Here is a 20,604-nt window from a genome sequence, read left to right on the forward strand (position 1 = left end):
TAAAATTTTGTAAATATTTACCATCCGTAAATATCATGAAATGAACCTTATGAATTGGGGAATAAAAATGTCAACATTAAAAATTGTTGGGTTATATTCAATTTTATGGGATAAATATTTCTAAATAATTTAAAAAATCAATGTGGGATAACTCTATTAATATTTCAAACATTTGCTTGATTGAAAGATAAATTAGTTGTTTATTTTTCTAGAAAATAAATGATGAGAAATTTTGTAATGAGAGAAAGCTTGGTACAAATACTAAAAAATGTTAATTTATTTGTCATTCTTCATACAAAGAAAAAAAATTCGATCATTGAAATAATAACTTAATACAATAAAACAAATTTATTTTTTTAGATTTTTAATTATCCAGATTTTTTATATATTTATCCTTTATGTAAAAGTATCTTTTTCCTCAACCACAATCTTAATGTTTTTTATAGTTCAATTCTAGACATGCTACTTGACATGTATAAGATAATAATTCAAACAAAAATGTCACCATTAATATGAATTAACGAGTAGAATCTAAAGCTTGTAAAATTATCTTAAGATGGTAAAATATGGCCATTAATTTTATTATTGAACTCTAATAATTCACACAAACTTTAAAACTCATTGTTAAAGAAGGCTATATTTTTCTTTGCCTAACACAATTTAAAACTTCAAAATTTGTTTTACAATTAAAAAAATCACAATTGTTTCATTTTGGTTCTCGCCCTTTATAATTCAATCAACTCATAAGGTTACACTTAAATTTTGGGTAAATAATAAGACTTGATTCATGCAACAGTTGATCAAGTTCTAAAAGCCAACCTAACAAAGTAAATAATGACATGACAAAATATGACATTGTCACGAATTACAAAACTATAAAACTTTATGATATGACTATTACGATGCTTGAATAGCACAAATCTCTACTATATGATGCCGCATAAACAATATATATCTTATCATAAAATTGAACACTTCATCTAAATATTTAAATTATCCTCTGTCATTTGACAAGAATATGCATAATATATGGTTATGAGAGTGTGAGCAGACTAGACTACTACCTCAGTAAATACTCAAATGTTTTTAAGTTCATTTTTTTTAATTATAAAAAATGATAATTAAAATAGTCAATTAAATAATGAAAACTTAAAATATATAAATAATACATTGCGTTGCATGTACTAAAAGGCAAAAAAGCTAATAAGCAATATAAACATGACACCACACGTGTCTTCGTGACCGCAAAGACCAATAATTCTGTTGTCCACCGTCAACGGTAAACAATAATAATAAAAACAAAAAACCCCATCGTTCTATCTTCTAGGTTCCCAATTCCTAATTCCTAATTCCAAATTCCCAATTACTAATTCCGAAATCAACTCATATATATGTACATCAATTTCACAACCACACTATTATTAATTAGGGTTTTCTTTTCAATCCCGAATGGAGGCCTCCGATTCTAACCCGTTCTCTGAAATCTGGACCCAGATTTCGGAGAAGGAGCGGGTTAGGGTAAAGAGGAAAACCCTTCAGACGGTGTTGGAACAGTGCCAGAGAGCCCTTGAATTGATTAATGCTTCCGATAATAAAGACGTTTCTGATTGTGAAACTATCGAGCCTGATCAGGTTCCACGTCCACTTGATATAGAAGCCGATCAGGTAATTATTTTATCAGTCAATTTAAATATTCAATTTTGAAATTTTATATTAGTTTTGTAATACTCATGTTGTTCTTAATGCTATCGGTTCACAGCTCGTTTTTGTATTTGATATTAACTACTAATATTAATATCTATGTTTATGTTATTTACTTGTATCATGACTTCGTTGTATTGAGAGTTTGAGACCCAAAATCAGGGAAGGAAAGTAATTGAAGCTTGCAAGTTACAAGTGTATTTGTCGTTTTATAGCTGATATTTATAATGAGATGCTCAAATGGTACTTGTGTGATGTAGAATGGGCCCTATTTGGCTTTATAACCAGTGATTTCTATTGTTGAGGTTAGGGTTTTTAATTTGTTAGTTAGGGGAAAAAATTATTGTCCAAGGGGATATCATCAGAGGCCTTAGTAAAGGAAGTGCAGAGGATAGAGGGGAGAATGAATTGGGAAAGGGGTAGGCACACGTCTAGGGTTTGAGCCCGGGCTTAACAAACTAAATGGGATGGGATTTCATTATGTTTTAAGTATCTTCAATTAACTTTTTATTATGTTTATCCTTAGGTCTGTCAATGAACCGAACCAGCTTGACATCGTTTTAAACTTGACATGTTATTTCGTACAATAAACTTGGTTCATAAACCAAACAAGTCTAATTTGAGCTTGGTATATAAACGGGCGGAAATTGCAGTTTGATCATTTATATGTATATAAACATATATATACATACACACACACACACACATATATATATATGTAGAGAATCTTCATTGGCAATTCAAACACACATGTTGTGAAGAATCTTCTGAGACCCCATATTGTGTTCTCAAATTGGTCTTTGACTCCATCACACATATCATTTATTGCTCGAATGTAGGCAATTCAAACACCTTTCTCTCTAGCGTTTTCCACAATATCTCTCTAGGCACCTTATCTTACGCCCTCTCCATATATTAGTGAAATATTATTGTAGATAGCATACAATTATTAATTAGTGTTATAACTGTATGACAAATAGTTAGTTGTGTATTCATTCTCATGTGTTGCAATGGAGATCTTCAATGTTTCATGCTCAATGGTAATAAATATTCATTTCTGCCCCAATGCAGTTGTGTGATCTGCTCAAATCTAGAGTTGAATGCCCGGACTTCCTTGAAAAGTTAGAGTATGCCCAGGCATCAGTTTCTCAGAATATAGCCGGTATGCATCCAAATGAATTTTGTTTTGAACTTGATGCTTATGGTATATTGGTATTGCATAGTGATTAATGTCATTCTGATTATTAGGGTGAAAAATCTTATCTGTGTGTTAGTCTTTCTCTTTATTATTTGAATTATAGAATGCTAATGACAGAAAAATGCATGTGTTATGGCAGAAGAAGTTAACTCTTGGGATTTGGTCAGCGAAAATGATCTTTGGGAAAGTGGCGATGTTGACTCAGACCAAGAAGATTATGTCCTTGTTAGACAAGAAGATATAGTGGAGGGAATTGCTTGCTTCATGGCTGCATATTTGTTGTCGCTTAAACAGACCAAGGTATGTCACCTGTGAATTTAATACCCAGAAATAAGCAAGGTTCATTATGATATAGTCCGAACAATATTCTTGTGCAATAATTCGGAAAAAAATGAAATTCTAAATATTGACTTAAAACTACCTTATACACTCAGCTGAGATGCAAATTCCACATAGCGAAAAATATCTTGTGTTTCCTAAGGGGTTGTGGCAAATTGTTCTTCCCCAACCAGTTGTGAAGTTGTCTTATATGTGTGTATGTTGCCATGATATTTAAGCAATGAGGACTTCTTGGTGCTATACAGTGTTTTTCTCTCATTGGTTCTTCATAATTTTGTTTGGGATCATTATAAGCTACTATTTTTTATTAAATAGAAGATGTATTATATTTCTGTAGTAAAATTGAGGTGAGTATTATATGCCTTATGTTCTTGAATCACCGTCCATGATTCTCACCCCCTTACTTTTGTACTTTGAAACAGTGTTTTATTTACCATAGCACTATAAATTTCCTGCATGTTCATAGCCAACAAAGCTCCATGTCTTTGCTGTGGTTGGTTTGCATATAAATGAACTCATTCATTTGTGTGGATGTGAGTCTCCTGAACAGAGCTGTATGCCACAATTTCATGTTGCCACTACTTCATTGAACATAACAATGAAGTTTGAGTTTGTAGTGCTTATTTTCGCTACAAGTCTTTTTCCACTTTGTGGCTGTTATAAACATTTTAATATCAGGAGAAACATTGCAAATGAATATTGTTAGTGTATTATATAGTGCTTTCTAAGGGTGAGCTTCAGCGCAATAGTAAAGATGTTTTCCTTGTGACCTGAAGGTCATGGGTTCAAATCTTGGAAAGAGACTCTTCATTTGTGAGGGTAAGGTTACGTGCATCTACTTTCCCTAGATCGCACTAGGTGGGAGCCTTGTACACTGGGCTACCCTTTATATATAATGCTTCATGTTCCTCTCTGGCTATCATGTTACCATTATTTTTTTTGGGATGTGGAGCTAGATTTGTCTTGTGCATCTTATGCCCAAGAAGTTATCTCATTCAACTTGCACAACCCTATGCTCTTTTCCACAATGTGGTTCCCTAGGGATGCTTTGCTTTCTGATTAATTCTTCAACTCACCTAACTTGAAATGGTGCGTCTATGTAGCGAGTAATTTAAACCATGAATTCAAATTCATTTAATAAAAAAATGAACGCATGGGATAAAAATCTAAATGACAGTTTTGTTCTTAATACCTTCACTCTGGCCAATTGTTCACCAGCCAGCCTCCACCTCACCACCACCACCACCGGAATCCTTGAAATTCTGGGAGGAGGGACGCCCTACCCTCCTCGCCTCCTCACCCAGCTACACGTTACTGATCGTCCTGCCTGTTCACATTTTCCAGCACCTCTGAAAACAGGATAAGGAACAGACAGAAGAATCAACTTAAAATAATTAGAAAGGAAATCATTTTTGTGGCTTTGTCTGTTGCAAATATTTTTTTGGTAAATGCAATGTATTTATAACATAAACGTGGAATTTGGGAACAAAAAAAATCAAATGTTGTTTGGGTGTGTTGTGGCCTGTGGGGTGGGGATAAAGATGTAATTTCTAAATATAAGGTGCATTGCTGCAGCATTTTTTGTTTCACGTATTGAAGAAGTGGTCTTGCTTTCTAGTATAGAGATTCTAAAAATAAATATATAAGCTGCATTGCTGCACCATTTTATGTTTGATGCATTGAAGAATTGGTCATGCTTTCTAGTATAAACATAGAATCTCTTCCATGCTTCTGTAGCCTAGCAATCGTTTTTATCAAATATTTAAGTTTTTCTTTCTTTTCTCTGCCACTGAACAATGTCAAATATTATTATTATGATCAATAGCAGTGAACATATTTTATTTGATGTTTCTGTTCTATATGTAGTTTGCACATGCTCTCTCTATCTCTCTCTATCTCTCTCATTGATTGCTTTGCTTTTGCCAGGATTTGACCCCTAATCAACTCCAGGATGGTGAGTTTCATTGCTTCCTTCCCATTATATCTTTTTTTACTTATCCATGCATCAAAACAAAAACTCTGGCTACTTTTTCCTCCCATATTATTTTTTTGGTACTATAGTTTAGACAAATTATTGTTCTTAGATCAAAGAGCGGGAAAGGAATTCTGACTTCCTCTGGTATATTTTTATTAGCACTCAGCAAGACATTTTCTATGAACAAGAAAAAAGGAAAGCTTCAAAAGGCGTGGGATGGGAGCAAAGTTATTTATAATGTTGCATCATGGGGGGCTACAGCCATTGGGTAAGTGGTTATACCAAACATTCCTTGAGGCCCTGACCCTCCATTTCTCTTAAAATATTTAGGAATTGATTAATGTATCAACTTGATGGCTGATGCAAGAAATTTCTAACCAGTGTTAATTATGTGTATGTGGTATGCTGGCCTATGGGATTGGCTACTAATGCTGTATGATGTAATACCCAACTACAAGTTTAATCCTGTTTGAATTACCTTTTACATTTAGTATGACGGCAGAGAAGTTAATTGTGCCCCCTTCCCACCAATCCCCTCTTTTCAGCTATAGTAGTATCATTTTTATTGATTACTTTCCCTTTTCATTCTTTACAGGATATACCAAAACCCAGTTATTGTAAGGGCTGCGACTAAAGCATTCACTACTTCATGTCAAGTTATATCGAAGCTACTCTGATTTGCCCCTGCAGCTTGGAGAGTAAAGTTGTGATGTAATATTTAACTGTTGTACTTTGGATTGTGATGCAGTTCAGCTTGGTTTTCTACTCCCTGTTTAATGTAAATTCAATTTCTTTGAACCACTGATCAATTGATCTTAATGTAGTTTGATCTTGTAAATATATCTATTAAATGTTACAGATTGCAATTCAAACTCTTATTTCACTCCCAACCCAACCTGCCATTTATATATGTATATCTGGGTTACTCATTTGGACATTTGTGGTATGTGCAGTAAACAATAATTGTTTTCTGGTCTCATGTTTCACGGGCCCTAAAGGTGATCTAGGGTCCGTTTGGTACAATGTGTTTTTATATCTGTGGGCATCTTAGGTTTTGGTGAAGGGTATTATTTTTCTTTTTGGAAAATAATTCGTTCTCGGGAATCTTCAATATCAAATATTAACAAAAATGATTATCAAACATTATATAGGAGTCTACCTATGCATGGAGTGTGTTCAGAATCATTTCAGATCCCAACCACCAGGAGAGATTTGGACTGGATAGAGTTGAGGAAAGAGAAATGGCTACATCAACTACATTTTTACATAGAACCAATAAAGCTTCAATGGGTACAAGAAACATTATCGGTGAATGAATGATCTGATAATAACTTAATCAAGTCTTTCTATACTAACATGTTAATCTAGTGACGTAAAGTCAAATGTTCAATTAATGTGAATATTCTTATCCTTGGAATGAAGGAATAAGAAGGATCCTTGAATATACTAAAAAAAATCAAGTCCTTGCATACAATTTTTTAAATAACTAACAAAACATAATTCTATACACACCTAAAAAACTTGGTTAAAACTATTAGGAACAATATAGACTTAAATAAATTTGATCTGACTGAAGATTAATTCCAAATTCTAAACGGGGAATTTCATTGATGTATTTATTCCAAGACCACATATTTTCCTATTGCCACCGTTGTTAATTTAATTTATAGATAGAACCAATATCTGATACTTATCTAGAATTTTCGCACAGATAGCGTCGCAATCGAAACGTGCACGAAGGTGTCCATTCCTCCTATTTACTACAACACAACAACAACAACAAAATCTTCTTCAACACCGACCTAACCATGATGTTGGAATTTGATGAATTTGACGATTCTGTCCCTCAACCTGACTCTGACCACGATTCCTCCTATCTCAATTTCGATCTCTTCTCTGCTCTCTCCAAACCCAAGGTGTGTTTCTTATTTAACTAAACTACTACTATCACAAGTCACAACATTACTTTTCTTTTCTTTTTTTCTTTAAATATATTATTCTGTTGTTGTTGTTATTGGTTTTGGTTGATTGGGTAGCAGGATTATTATAAAATACTGGAAGTGGATTATGATGCTACTGATGATACTATTCGCTCCAATTACATTCGTCTTGCTCTGGTCTCTTTCTATTTCTACATCTGTTACTGTTTTCTGATTCATTTTTTTGTGAATAATAATAATAATAATAACAATGGAATAATCTAACTCACTGGATTTTGTTGCAGAAATGGCACCCTGACAAACAAAAAGGCCATGATTCCGCAACCTCACGCTTTCAAGATATCAACGAGGCTTATCAAGGTCAGTCCTTTCAAATTATGCTCAATTGTTAGGGTTTTATGTTCAATTTAATTGTTCTTATACAATTTAGGTATATACTGATTCTCTCAGTGTTATTTTTGCCTGTTCTCATGGGAATTGTACAAATCTAGTGCAATGGGGGTTACTTGTACATGTACAACTCTAAATTATATAATGTATGAAACATGGATACTTCAATATAGTTGTCATGTGTGGTTAATGGACAAACATTTCATGACCTAATTGTAGATGAGAATGCTTCAATTAGATAAACATTAGCATTTTATTACATCCACATATGCTAACTTTTAGAACAGTATTCTTCTCGTTTAATTTAACACTTGTGCTTTTATGTTACTCATAGTAATTTTATATCTTGTATGACAACCATGCTATGCCTTATAATCTTTATAATTGGGTGTATTCTGTGTATATGTGGTCTTGTTCTTGTATTTGTGCTTCCTAGTAACAAAAAGTATGGCTTGTTTGGTGAAAATAAAGTCTTGCTTAATAATAAAATTACACTTTATACTTTCATTACACTGATCATTGTTTGTTAAGAACGATTTAAACAATATTTCTTTAGAATTGTTGATGCATTTTGTAACAAAAAATAATAAAGATACATTGATTTGTATATAATTAAGAAATATTGTTTAAATCGCTCTTAACAAACCAAAAATAATAAAAAAATATTGACTCATATATTATTTGGACTTGTCTCCACAATATATCATGTTTGTTTAACTTAATTGCGTTTATCACATTTTTTGTTTAAAAGATTAGACTTATTTCTTATGCAGGGGTGGTCAGTGTAATGAAAGGATAAAAACTATGGGAGGTTTGTGTAGCTGTAGAAAAGTGAGGGGTGGTTTGTGTAATTTCACTAAAACTCAGGGGGTGTCAGTGTAATTTACTCTAATATAAACATATAGTAGAGATTAGGGAAAGGGATGGGCACCTGACCAGTTTCATATGGATAATAATTAGTCACTGATTTATTATCTTCTCCATCTATGAACTTGCCAAGTTGCCATAATACCATGCAACAGACAGGAGTAATCAAAGGATTACAGATGCTAATAGCGATGGGATAAAAGTGAGGAGATTTGAGTTAATTTAGGTTCTAGACCTCAACTAAACAATGAAAAAAAACAATTCCGAAACTGTGAAGGCTGAAGATTTTTGGAAACTTATATAGTCACATATGTTGCTGTTTCTGTGCAGAGATAGGAAATTTTGAGGAGAACCAATATATAGGTAGGAAAAGTTTGGATTCAATTGCAGTCAATAAGTTTCGATTTAGGAGTTAAGGTGGTTGGAATTTTGGGATCAAAGGGTAAAGAGTGGGGAGGAAAGGAAGGGAAGGAAGGCAAATCAAGGTAAACCTCTTCCTGTTTAGGAGTTTGAAATTCATATAGGAGGAGATTAAAGTAATGATAATACAATAATATTGTTTTACTCTTCTTGTAAAAATCTAATTAACAATGGAAAATTGACAAGAATGTAATTTTAAAATTTTACTAAAGGCATTTAGATACTTTGATACATTGTCTTAAGAAAAAACCTCAAATTGGGGGAACCATGAAAATGAGCACATGAAGGGTTTTGGAGGGCTCCTTAAAACCTTCAAAGTATCTCCCTCTATTTCCCCCAACTCTAAACAAGGGAGACCATGTTCAAAGTCATCCCTTCCCCTCCAAAACAAGACTCCCAAACATAGCCTTAAAGGTTTTTAGAAGATAGATTGTGGCTGGGACTGGAGACAGCGCTATTGAAGAGGAGGGGATAGAGTATTGGTTAAATAACTCTGATGTTGCAGTTGTAGTCTAGTTTCCCCCTACCATGTACTGTTAAAAATCTTGAGGTCTTAACACACTGCAGAGGATCTATTTTTCTTCTCTCTTACCTAATTATTTTCTCTCAACAAAATAGTCATTACTATAAGGTGGACATTTGAACTTCTGACAAGTTATGGTAATCTAACATATCTTTGGCCTTATTGGACAGTTTTGATTGATCCTGTCAAAAGGAGAGAATATGATAAAAATGGGATGCTTTATGTCTATGATTACAATATCATTGTAAGCAGTATTTTTTCTTCTTACTTGAATAATGTTTCAAAGCATGTTTTATTTACAAGATTCATTTTTGTTTTCTTTGACATGTCCAATTTTATTTGCTTCAGGATTATCTTAACCGTTACAAGGGCCTTATCTTGACATGCAATGGCCTCGGCATGAAACATTCAATATGGTAAATACAAACCAACATCACAGATTTCATTCCAGTGCATGTAGGACAGTTTTTTATAGTACCTGGCACTGCATGCCATGTTCAGTGATGATGAATATACCTTATGATGTTCTAGAGGGCTAGCTTCGTTTCATGTTTTTTGTATAAAAGAAGTTAAAATAATTGGATATCTACGTCTTGTAACAGCAAATTTTCGTCTTCTACTTGCTTTCATATGCATGTCGTTATATCTTCTCACCTTTCACTTTTGTTGGTTAATGGAAATTTTGATTCACTTTTTTTATATATTCAACAAAATTAAACTCTGTATTGCACAATGAAAGTACAACTGAGGAAACCAATTAGGAAATCTTCAGAAAGATGAACTCTAAAGATATCCTAAAATAAAATATTTATTTAAATTGAAGGTTATAAATGTTATTGTCTCTTAGTTTTTTAGTATATTTTTCATTAATGAAGAGGAGTCTAATTCTATAAGAGTATATTAAGTTATTTAATTAATATTATTTGACATTTTAACTGCACTGGTCACGATAAGAAGGTTAAAACATAAGATAACATCTTTTGCAACAAGTTTTTCTGTGCAAAATAAGATGGTTAATTAGGAGAGAAGAAAATTATAAGTAATAAATCAAATACATGCAAAACCTTCAATGGCCAACCGCATATTGATGAGTGTTTTGATGGTTTAGGACTTTAGGCACATCACCCGTCTCAACTTGGTATCCTCTTTCATGTCTTGTTCTACTTATATTTTGACATGTGAACTTAATATATTATTTTAATAAAATAAAAATAAAATGTGGTATTATTTTTGACTTGTTGGCAAATACTGATTGGTCGGGGGACATGAGATATGAAATTTTATGCAACATAATATCCCGTTCAGAAAAGTATAATGGCACTATGTGGCGGGACCAATGCCTATTGAGCTTTTCTACACTGAAGCCTCAAACCTTAAAGTCAGGCCATCGTTGGTTAATCAGAAGAGTTACCCTCTGATGGGGTAAGTATAAGATATGAATTATGATACACAATTTGATGAAGGGTAGGTCCCTAATTTAAATCTACATGATTTCTAGTTTGAACTTTGAACGGTCAAGCTACAAATTATTGATATTTATGTGAAACATTAGATACCATCTCTTTCCAGTATCTTCTAACCCGTACCATCACCTCATTTCACTTCCTTCTCTTTGCATGTTCATGCAATTTTTCTTTCTATTCTTCTACTTCTCCCAAATTTATGAGCCATTGTATGTTTCTGCGCTTGCATTTGAGCTTAAATTTATATAGAAAGTAAACTACAATCTTAAAGGATACTAAGTCCAACGTTTGTAAAAAAAATAACCTTTGTCCAAGGTATATTTACACCACCTACCATAAAACTACAAATTGCTATTATTCGAACAAGATCATTGAATATTGAATACGGGGATGCTTTATTGAACACCATAATGCAAACTGTGACACGAGTGAAATCTTCAAGTGCTTGTTCTGGACTTCTGGTTGAATGGGAGAAGATTGTAGTACTTGGATGCCTCAAGTGCAATTTGATCAGCAATCACCCAATTCGTGTCCCTTTAATGCTCCCCTTGATATGGGGAAGCAAAATGGTGTTTCTAATGCCATAAACTCTGTTGTCAATATTGGCACAAGAAATGTGACCGTGCCACCTTATCCATCCTCTGCATTCCTCACTTGCAGTTTGGACATTCTACTGAGCCTCATGGATGGTTCTATTGTCCTAGTCGCTTCCGACAGGCATTCACATCAGCTCCAAACTTCACTACTGAGTAAAAACTCCCCGGTGGTCATGTGAAAGGTTTTGGAGAGGAAATAAGACCCAATGGGGAATCAGGTTTCCCACAGAAGCAATTCTTGGTAATTGACCAAATGGTTGATCAAACAACTTTCATTTATAGTTCAAGGCTTGGGAATCATGTTGAGTGCCATGCTTCTTGGGATTCAAAACTGATGGTTCAAACAATTTGAGTGAGTATGAACATTCTTTAAGAAGAGATTTGAATCATGTATTGGACCAAATTTTAGTGATAAAGTTGATGAGAATCAGGGAACTGACTTTGGAAGTGAGATGCACGAAGACACGGAAGAAATCAATGCAATGCTTTACTCGGACAACGATGATTATGGTTATTCTACTGAAGATGATGAGGTTACTAGTACAGGACAATTGCCGAGTACCATGACCACTCATGATAACCAAGAACCCTGTAGCAGAATCTCCAAAGAAGAAGTCGCTAGCTCGGACAGAAGATCAAAGAAGCGGAAACTAAGCAATGGTGCTTATGATGATCATGACATTCAGTTCATGGACATTGCCGGTTCTCAGAATTGGAACAGAACATTTGACATAGGAGATGATGATGATGTGGAATCAAGATGTTCTAGTGGCAACAATATTCAAGGATTGGATGAAATGAGTTCCTTGTCAATCAATAAGAAGATGAAAAAGGATAAGATACAAGATGTTCTAAGCATTCTACAGAGCATGATTCCTGGTGGGAAGGACAAGGACCTAATTGAGCTTATTGATTAAGCCATACATTGCTTGAAATCCTTGAAACTTAAGGCTAAAGCTCTTGGAATTGATGCTTTCTAAGCCAGCTGTGTTATTACTTGATAACTATCAGGCCATCACTTATGAAGTCCCTTATATTTTAGTACTGGTTTGAGAAAATAAAGAAGGTGAAGTAGTGTGCAAGGAATTCACTTTTATTAGGGTGCTTTCACATTTTATGAGAAGGTTCAAAATCCAAAGAATTCAGCAAAGTAAATGTGAAGTGTGAATCTCAATATAATAATATTGAAGTGTTGAACTCAACACTTTAAGGCCTTGCATGTGTGATTTTTGTGTTGTGTATAAAGAAAGAGGAAGAGATCATTCAGCATATTATGGAGCAATAAAGGAAATGTGAAATATCATTGATCCATGTCTTAGGGGTTAGAGAAAGTAACACTCAGAAGTGGAATGGTATATGAGCTGTTAGTTTTGAATGAGAAGACTAGTTGCTGTTTCAAAAATGATAGTGCACGCCTCTTTGCTGGTATGGGCCCCACCCTCAGTTCATCTTTTTGTATCTTTGTCATGTTCAATCCTTTATGGGTTTGCCTTTTTCCACATGATGGTAAAGCAATGTAAACTTGGTATGTGAGAAACACTTATATTTGTGTTCAATGTTAGTATGTTTACCGCTATTATTGTTGGATGAAGATCCTCTGCACCAAAAAATTATGTCTCCCTATTTTGAGTCAATCAAATTTCAGCAAGTAATAGGACTTAAAAGAGTGCGATAATGATAATGAGAAAATATGATCTATTGTACAGCTTCTTCTGTGTGAAAAGTATGATCTATATCTTTTCTACATTTTTCTGATTGAGTTTCCTTCTACTCAACAACTATTTTTTTAGTTCACATGTACATTATAAAATGGAACTGTCTCAGTAGTATTTTTTCTTTTTACTAATAGGTCACTATGAGAAATAAATTGCGCCTTACATAGCAGTATAAAAAATGTCTTTCCTGGACAGAACAAGAAGTGTTAGTCTGAAGCTCTGAACAGCCATTTATGTCATTTCTAAGATAGTGATCTGATAATGAATAAGGGTTAATTTTGGAGGGAAAAGAAAGGAAAGAAAAGGTTTGAGAATCATCTCATAAGTGTATTTCATTATATTTACTAGAGGTAATGTAATTTCGAGAGAGAACAAAAAATATTGACTGTAGAACACAACAAAATATCAGTCCCATTAGCTACCAGATCAGAGGCAATGCAGATCTTCTGACTTTGACTTCAAAAAAATAAGCATTTGTGTGCTTCCTGATCCTGACAACTTAATTTACTAAGTATAGTTTTAATGGCACACTTTTGTAAGTTATAGCACACTACTCACGCAACCATTAAACAAAGTACAACGTGGGGTTGAGTAAACAACCGTATGACTCAGACTTGTGGCGGTCCAAAGTATTAAAAAGATGTGCTAGCTAATATTTTTCCTAAGGAAATGTGTTGAAGATTGTACAATATAAGAGTGTCTTAATTAATAGCATTATTCTTCTTTAATATATCCACCCCAGGTGAAATTGTCGGCTAAAAGCACCTTACTATATTCCATGCCACTAATTTTTAATGCTATGGGAGCGTTCTAATTTGTAATAGCAAATTAGCAATGACCATTTTTAGAATCATAGGTCTTTACCTACTGCAATAATAAAGCCTTAAAAAGTGGAGTGATACGATTTGTGCTCAATGTTAATAAGCCCCTTTTGAGTTATGCTTAATTGTAATGATATAGTTATGTACTTGTAGCTGCGCAAAGCTGGGTGTTATGATTTCATGTTCTAATAATATAAACCAAAACCTCCCAATTAAAGTCTTAAAAAGGTAACAAGAACAAAATGGAAGACAAAAGTGGAGAAATGAATGAGACTTGTATGAATAACTGTAATCTAAATGCAGATGTATCTGAGATTGGATATGTTTCTTTTACAAATGATGGGGCTAACTTTTCTCCTCATTGCTACAAGCATTTACCATTTTACTAGTTGTTACTGTGCCAAATGGACCGTAGTGATCTCACCACCATAATTATCAATCCTCATAAACTAGATTACTCCACTTATGGTAGTTGTAACCAAATCATTCAATAGAAGCCACGTTTCCATGTCACAGATAAAGGATCTTCTTAATTAACCTTAGCTTTTTTTGGGTCTAACCAAGGTTCCATTTTGGCATTAGAATTTAGAAGTCTGAACTATTCTCTTAAAAGCCTATGTAGTAGGCCATGACCATGACAAGATATAATACCTACTCTTACACATTTTTGTCGTCTATCATTTTTTCTGGATCATTAAATTCTGGGATGGGTCTAATGCATATATATTCTAAGACTACTATTTAAAATTCAAGTTAAAATACTGCAGTACAAAATAACATATATTAAGAGTTGAAAATATTGTTTTTTAATATTGGTGTCACACTTATATGTATATACAAAATATAATAAGTAGGATACTCAATTAAAAATATCATGAACTGAAATTTGTTGTCCATATTATAGTTCGTATATTGATATATTATCCATAAATCAATATAGTAAAACAAAACAACAATAATAATAAAAATTTAATTCTTTAATTAAAATAATATATTTTCATTTACACAATATTGCACGACATATCTAATTCTTATAAATCTTACGTTTTGGTACTTGGTTTTTGTCATTTGTCTGTCTCTTTTTTCTCATCTCGTGTGACCATTGGCCTATATTTATTCATCAATTATCAAATATAATCCTCTTCTCTATGAGAAACACATACATAAAAATATGACAAGCAAAGAAACCAACGCTCCAAGACAATCCAGCACTGAGTGTTGTTGCATGTGTGGAGATCCTGGCTTTTCTGATCACCTTTTTCAATGCAAACTCTGTCAATTCAGATCTCAACACAGGTATCAAAAACTACACCTTCCCTTTTCTCATTTTTTACACTACATGAGTAATTGCTTTTATCATTTTCAGCTTAGTATTTTAACATACAAGACAAAATTAAGAATATGCCGTGTTCATATGTTGTTGGGTTGGCTTCTTAATTTGTATATTTTTAACCTTTGATTGTCTAATATTGGCAGATACTGCAGTAATATCTACCCTAAATTGGATTCATTAGAAACCTGCAATTGGTGTTTGAGTCAGAAGGAATCAGAGAAGTCACCAAACTCTTCAAATTCTTCATCACCATATAGGAACAACAACAATAATAGCCCTTATGATGAGAACAAGAAGATGAGGAAGGGATTAAGAGGGAGTACTAGTGCTCTTCAGCTCCAACTTCAAAAGAAACCAATCAAGAAATTACATAAGTCACCAGAGGCAAAATCACCATCATCTCAACCAGTTTTGATTTCAACACGCAAGAGGGTTATCACCAATGGTGCTTTGGAAGAAAGGCTGAGAAGAACTAAGTCAGAAGATATCACAAACACAAGTGTTGGTACCCCAAAACAGGTTTTTAGGAATAAGGTGAGAAGGTACAAGCTTTTGGATGAGGTTTCAAGTTAAGCTTTGTTTAGAAAGATGCGAGATTTTGTAAGTAAGTGATGGATGAAGATATAACAAAGACAAAGGGTTTGGTTTTAGTTCTATTATAGAACACATGTGAATGAAGGAGCTAAAAATATTTAGAATCACAATTTACTTGCCATGCTTCATTTTTTGTTAGAAGAGATAGAAAATATAGGCTGAAATAATGTGTTTTCTAATCAGACAAAATTTTATTATAGTAGAATTAATAACTCCTACAAGAAGAGTTCATTATTAACAAATTATAATAATTATTACACGAGTAGTAATTATAGGCATGTCCACTATTTCCAATAGATGTATTGATAATATGGCTAGAAGCCTAGAATTGAGTATCTTAGTTGTTGAAAACAATGAGAAAACTTTATACAAAGACACTAATTTTTTTCTCTCAAGCTAATCACTCACAAACTTCTCTATACTTCATTCTTCTTGCTTTTAATTTCTCAATTCTGCAAACACATTTCCGGCTATATTATTATCCTATGCATATAATATTTAAAATCAATTATAATAAAGCGCTTGCAGCTTCTAATCTATATATATAGTGTGTTGTCAATGCATAGTAATTTTCAAGGATAATTCCACGTCCTTATGAATGTTTCTCATTTATTTGCAAGGTCGGAAATAATGCTATATATGCAAATTAAAGAAGAAAAACAATGCTATTGTGGCTAGATTAACGGTTGGCCATTCTTATCTCATGTATATGAGCTTTCCAAACAAAAGTAAATGGATTTAAATCAAATTGATGGGTAAGATGTAGACTAAAATTAAAAATTTTACTCTTGGAGGAAGTGAATCTCATCTCCAAAAGTATTGTCGTTAAAATATTTAGGCCAGACAAAATAAGGCTAAAAGGAAATAAACACCTTAATGTTTTTTGAGAAATACTCGATTTTACTACGGGCACAAATTTTGAGTTTGCAACATGCATCTACCTGCATAATTCTTTTTCAGCCAGCTTTGAATAAATATGTTACTGTAAGCCGCTCAGAGGAATGAATGAATAGTGAATGGTTGTATAACATAAAAGGGAAAAGATTATATTATCCGTTTAGTAAATTGAATAAAATCATTTCCTAATAGTCATTGCTGAGATTTGATTTAATTTACGGGTTAGCATTCCATCAATCCATTGTGCTTCATAAAACATGTAGTTTATCAACAACAAAAAGAACGAACAAAAAAGGTTAGCAATGCATGTAAAGAGTGTTGGGCCCTGGGTCCAATAATATAACCATTGCTGTAGACAAGCCCAAAAAAACATTAATCCCTCAATCAAAATCCGAAGATTATATTTTGAAATGAAGGGAAACAACAACTTTTATTAGTTTTATTATTCCAGTTTTTAACCAATTGGTTTTAGTAGTAGGCAAAAAGCCTTGTAATGCAAGTACTATTTAGGTGGTGTTTGGCTTTGTTTCTGGATTATTAAAAATTATGAAGTTAATTCTTCCTTGGGTTTTCTACCCGAACACTTTCTCATTAATATTGTGGATTAAAATGTTTTATGAAATTGATATTGTAGATAGTTTCTCGTATGATATTTTGTATGAAATGTAAAAAAGTTTGAGTAGGAAACATCATAAGTAGGGGTGAGAAGGAATCGCCCTACCCGCTTACTCGATAGGGTCCAATTATGATCGAGCCCGAATATGATCCGGTCTCATCGAGGCTAGGGTCAGGTTCAAGTTCAAAAATTAGACATCGTCAATATGTAGTGTGAGGTTCGGTTCAAAAATTAGACTTCGTTAATATGTAGGGTCAGGTAATGACTAAACATGACTTAACCCGATCTATCTTATGGTCACTCACTTATTATGCTTGTATGTGTCTTTAGTCAAATGTATATAGAGTAGTAACACATTTTTGGTCGAAAGTATCGTTGATTCTCTAATTTTTCATCACATGTACATGATTAATAATATATATGCATATATCATTTTATATGTCAAATTGTATGTCTATAATAATAAATGATATTGAGAATCCTTTATTTAAAATGAATATGCATTATATTAAATCGACCCTAAATTCTTATTTAAAGGCTGACTCAATCAATATTTATGAACGAATTAGCTTTAAGTCTAGGATCGATTTAACCTAACACATACTCACCCTTATATTAAGATAATTTTTCTATAAAATTATAATTATGTGTGCTTGATGGAGAAGTAGGCAGATACAGTCCCTCAAACCCTTTCCCAAACATTAGTTTTTTATCCTAATATCTATGAACTATCATTTAAATATTTATATATAGTAAATATATTATTTATTTGTATCATTTTTATTGAACATATAATAATAATTAAAATTGAATGATAAATAATATATTGATAATGTATAAAAAATTATACAATAAACAATTACATTTGTTTCTCTTTTTTTTATTGTAGGAGAGAATATGTGAATTGAATATAACCTCCAACACCAATCTTGTCTGAAATTGATTGCTGTACTAACATGACAAACGAATTAGGCCCTCACAAGTCACAACAACCAAATTATGAATTGAGTTATTTTATATCATTCTCCTATGTTTAATTTATTATCACTAATAGAATTTTAATAAATATTTATTTTTTAAATTAATATCATTGCATGTCGTAATATTTGATTGGTTGAGAATAAAAAGATAAAATAATTTTGACATAAATGATGTCTGTTATAAAAATACAGGCCTACATGTGCCAAACTCTAGTGGATGCTTTTAATGTTTTTCCATTGTTAGGACTTTGCAACTGCTTCGTCAAAGATCTACTTTAAATGACCTTTATTATATTTTACTCTCCAGTTGTTCAAAGTGAGAGTAAGTTCTTCAATGATGGAGATCACATGTTCTTATTGGTATATTTAATAATGTTTCAAATCAATCAAAATACATTATTTAATTAGAAAAAAAATTATAAAAAAATAAATCAATATTTTATATTATTTTATGGAATACAATTTGATAGAGATATGAGAATATTAACTTTTTGGGACGGATCATCTCGGTCATCGTTGAAACTCCTTCAGTCCTCGCCAACTTATTAGTTATTACAAGATATTGTATCATCCTTTATAAGAAATTTTACAACTTTTATATGAAACATTTATTATTAATAATAGTAAATTTTACAACTTTTATATGAAAATATTATAATAAATTTTAAGTAACAAAAAGAGTATACACGTTGTAAAATAACGATGTTCTCATGATCTAAACTCACAATAAGAGGCTTACTTAAATTGTCTTTTCTTTTGCCTTTCCAAAGCTCACATACGAGCTTCACCCTCTGCACTACATGACCCTAATCCATTGATGGGGATGGAACCATAAATTAAAAATAAATCTCTATGCCACATTATTACTAGGTATGCCTAATTCAATGGCTAGTGAGTTTACAAGGTCAGTTTGCGAATTGAGTTTTATACGAGAATAAAGAGAAAAAAAAGACTTCAAAGTCTTTAAATGTATTTCATTACTCTTAATCATCTCATTTTCTCTTCATTCTCCTCCAAAATTCAATTCCTAAATAAATGTTTAAAAACTAACTCGAGTATTCAATTTTTTTCTTTATAAATTTAAATTTGGTTAAGGTCTACTATCTATCGGCGTTCACCTTGTCTTGTCCTTATAAACAAATCAAATGAGAAGGACCCAATGCAGAAACGGATGATGAACAGTCACATATATGACATACGATAGTACATAATTTTTTTAATGTTGCAATGGCCCAACCTACATCGTTTTCACCATACTTTAAAAGCTTCAGCCCCACAACCAAAGGACAAGTCCCTTTATCGACTTCTTGATTCTGTTAGGTTCCTTTAATTAAGAGAATGTCAAGTAGTGTTCTCACCACACTCTTTCAACGAAAAAAACCAAGAATTTAAATGCTAGGTTTGGATAATGTTGTATTATTTTGGTACATCAAATTTTAAAAACATGGGAATCTTAACTTCTCATGGGTATCGTTTAAGGAAGAAAGAATGAAATCTTATTTTGAGAAATTATGTTTTTATAAATGTTGAACTTAATTTCCAATATTAATTTTCTTATTTTTTTTATTTGATGTACACCCTTGCATTTATCATAAAAAACATGAATTGCAACGATTAGGACTTCACTTGGGCTTTGTTCATGAAGAAACTATATATTATAACAAACTAAAAAGGACACATATTACATAGCAAACAGTACATTATAGTGTCAGGCCGAGACCTAGGAGCAAGAGGTTTTGCTCTAAGACAGCAATGCTTTAATTTGTAGGTCTGTCTTAGGTCGGTGGCCCATTTGAGTCCAAAATTTGTAAGGTAATAAATTGAAAATAATACATTTTTCAATAAAATCAACATACAAATACAATGGTCATGTGTGTCACAAGGTTGTACTGGTTTTTGAGTGTCACATGTTATCTTCATAATTTCTAAAAAAAATACTTATATGTTAATTTTCTAAAATAATATACCATTACAGAAAGAGAAATAATTCAAGTTTTGTGCCTTTTTATCTGAAAATATTATTATGTTAGTATTTGTTGTGTGTGATACTTGAATTCTTAATCTCCTCTACACTACTAAGAACATCTTCAATAACAAACATCATTCTTATTCTTATTTGAGTATCATAATATCTACTTTTTGTCAAACATCTACATATCTCATCACTTTCCTTTTTGTTAAGAATAACAAAAAAATGTTTTTATTTAAGAACAAAAGTCATGAAATAAGAATGACA

At 32.5% G+C, this 20,604-nt stretch overlaps 3 protein-coding genes and 1 pseudogene across 5 annotated transcripts; all 4 read left to right on the top strand.

The window, feature by feature from the left end:
* LOC109360348 lies at nt 1,332-6,103 on the top strand. The gene is made up of 6 exons (XM_019605161.1): nt 1,332-1,665; nt 2,773-2,863; nt 3,039-3,199; nt 5,165-5,192; nt 5,373-5,481; nt 5,809-6,103. The coding sequence occupies exons 1-6, from the start codon at nt 1,450-1,452 to the stop codon at nt 5,888-5,890; spliced, it is 687 nt and encodes a 228-aa protein (XP_019460706.1). The 5' UTR covers nt 1,332-1,449; the 3' UTR covers nt 5,891-6,103.
* LOC109360350 (chaperone protein DnaJ-like) lies at nt 6,869-10,013 on the top strand. Its single transcript, XM_019605166.1, has 5 exons — nt 6,869-7,129; nt 7,253-7,330; nt 7,438-7,513; nt 9,524-9,597; nt 9,702-10,013. Exons 1-5 carry the CDS (start codon nt 7,022-7,024, stop codon nt 9,771-9,773), a joined length of 408 nt encoding a protein of 135 aa, XP_019460711.1. The 5' UTR covers nt 6,869-7,021; the 3' UTR covers nt 9,774-10,013.
* Nucleotides 11,251-12,991, top strand: LOC109360347 (annotated as a pseudogene).
* LOC109360349 lies at nt 14,987-16,016 on the top strand. Of its 3 annotated transcripts, XM_019605164.1 has the most exons (3): nt 14,988-15,244; nt 15,425-15,757; nt 15,809-15,931. In XM_019605164.1, exons 1-3 carry the CDS (start codon nt 15,120-15,122, stop codon nt 15,852-15,854), a joined length of 504 nt encoding a protein of 167 aa, XP_019460709.1. In that variant the 5' UTR covers nt 14,988-15,119; the 3' UTR covers nt 15,855-15,931. The 3 variants fall into 3 exon arrangements, with proteins under 3 accessions (XP_019460708.1, XP_019460707.1, XP_019460709.1); XM_019605163.1 differs by having other exon boundaries at nt 14,987-15,244; nt 15,434-16,016; XM_019605162.1 differs by having other exon boundaries at nt 14,987-15,244; nt 15,425-15,931.

This window comes from Lupinus angustifolius, chromosome LG11 (genome assembly GCF_001865875.1).
Source record: "Lupinus angustifolius cultivar Tanjil chromosome LG11, LupAngTanjil_v1.0, whole genome shotgun sequence".
NCBI lineage: Eukaryota > Viridiplantae > Streptophyta > Magnoliopsida > Fabales > Fabaceae > Lupinus > Lupinus angustifolius.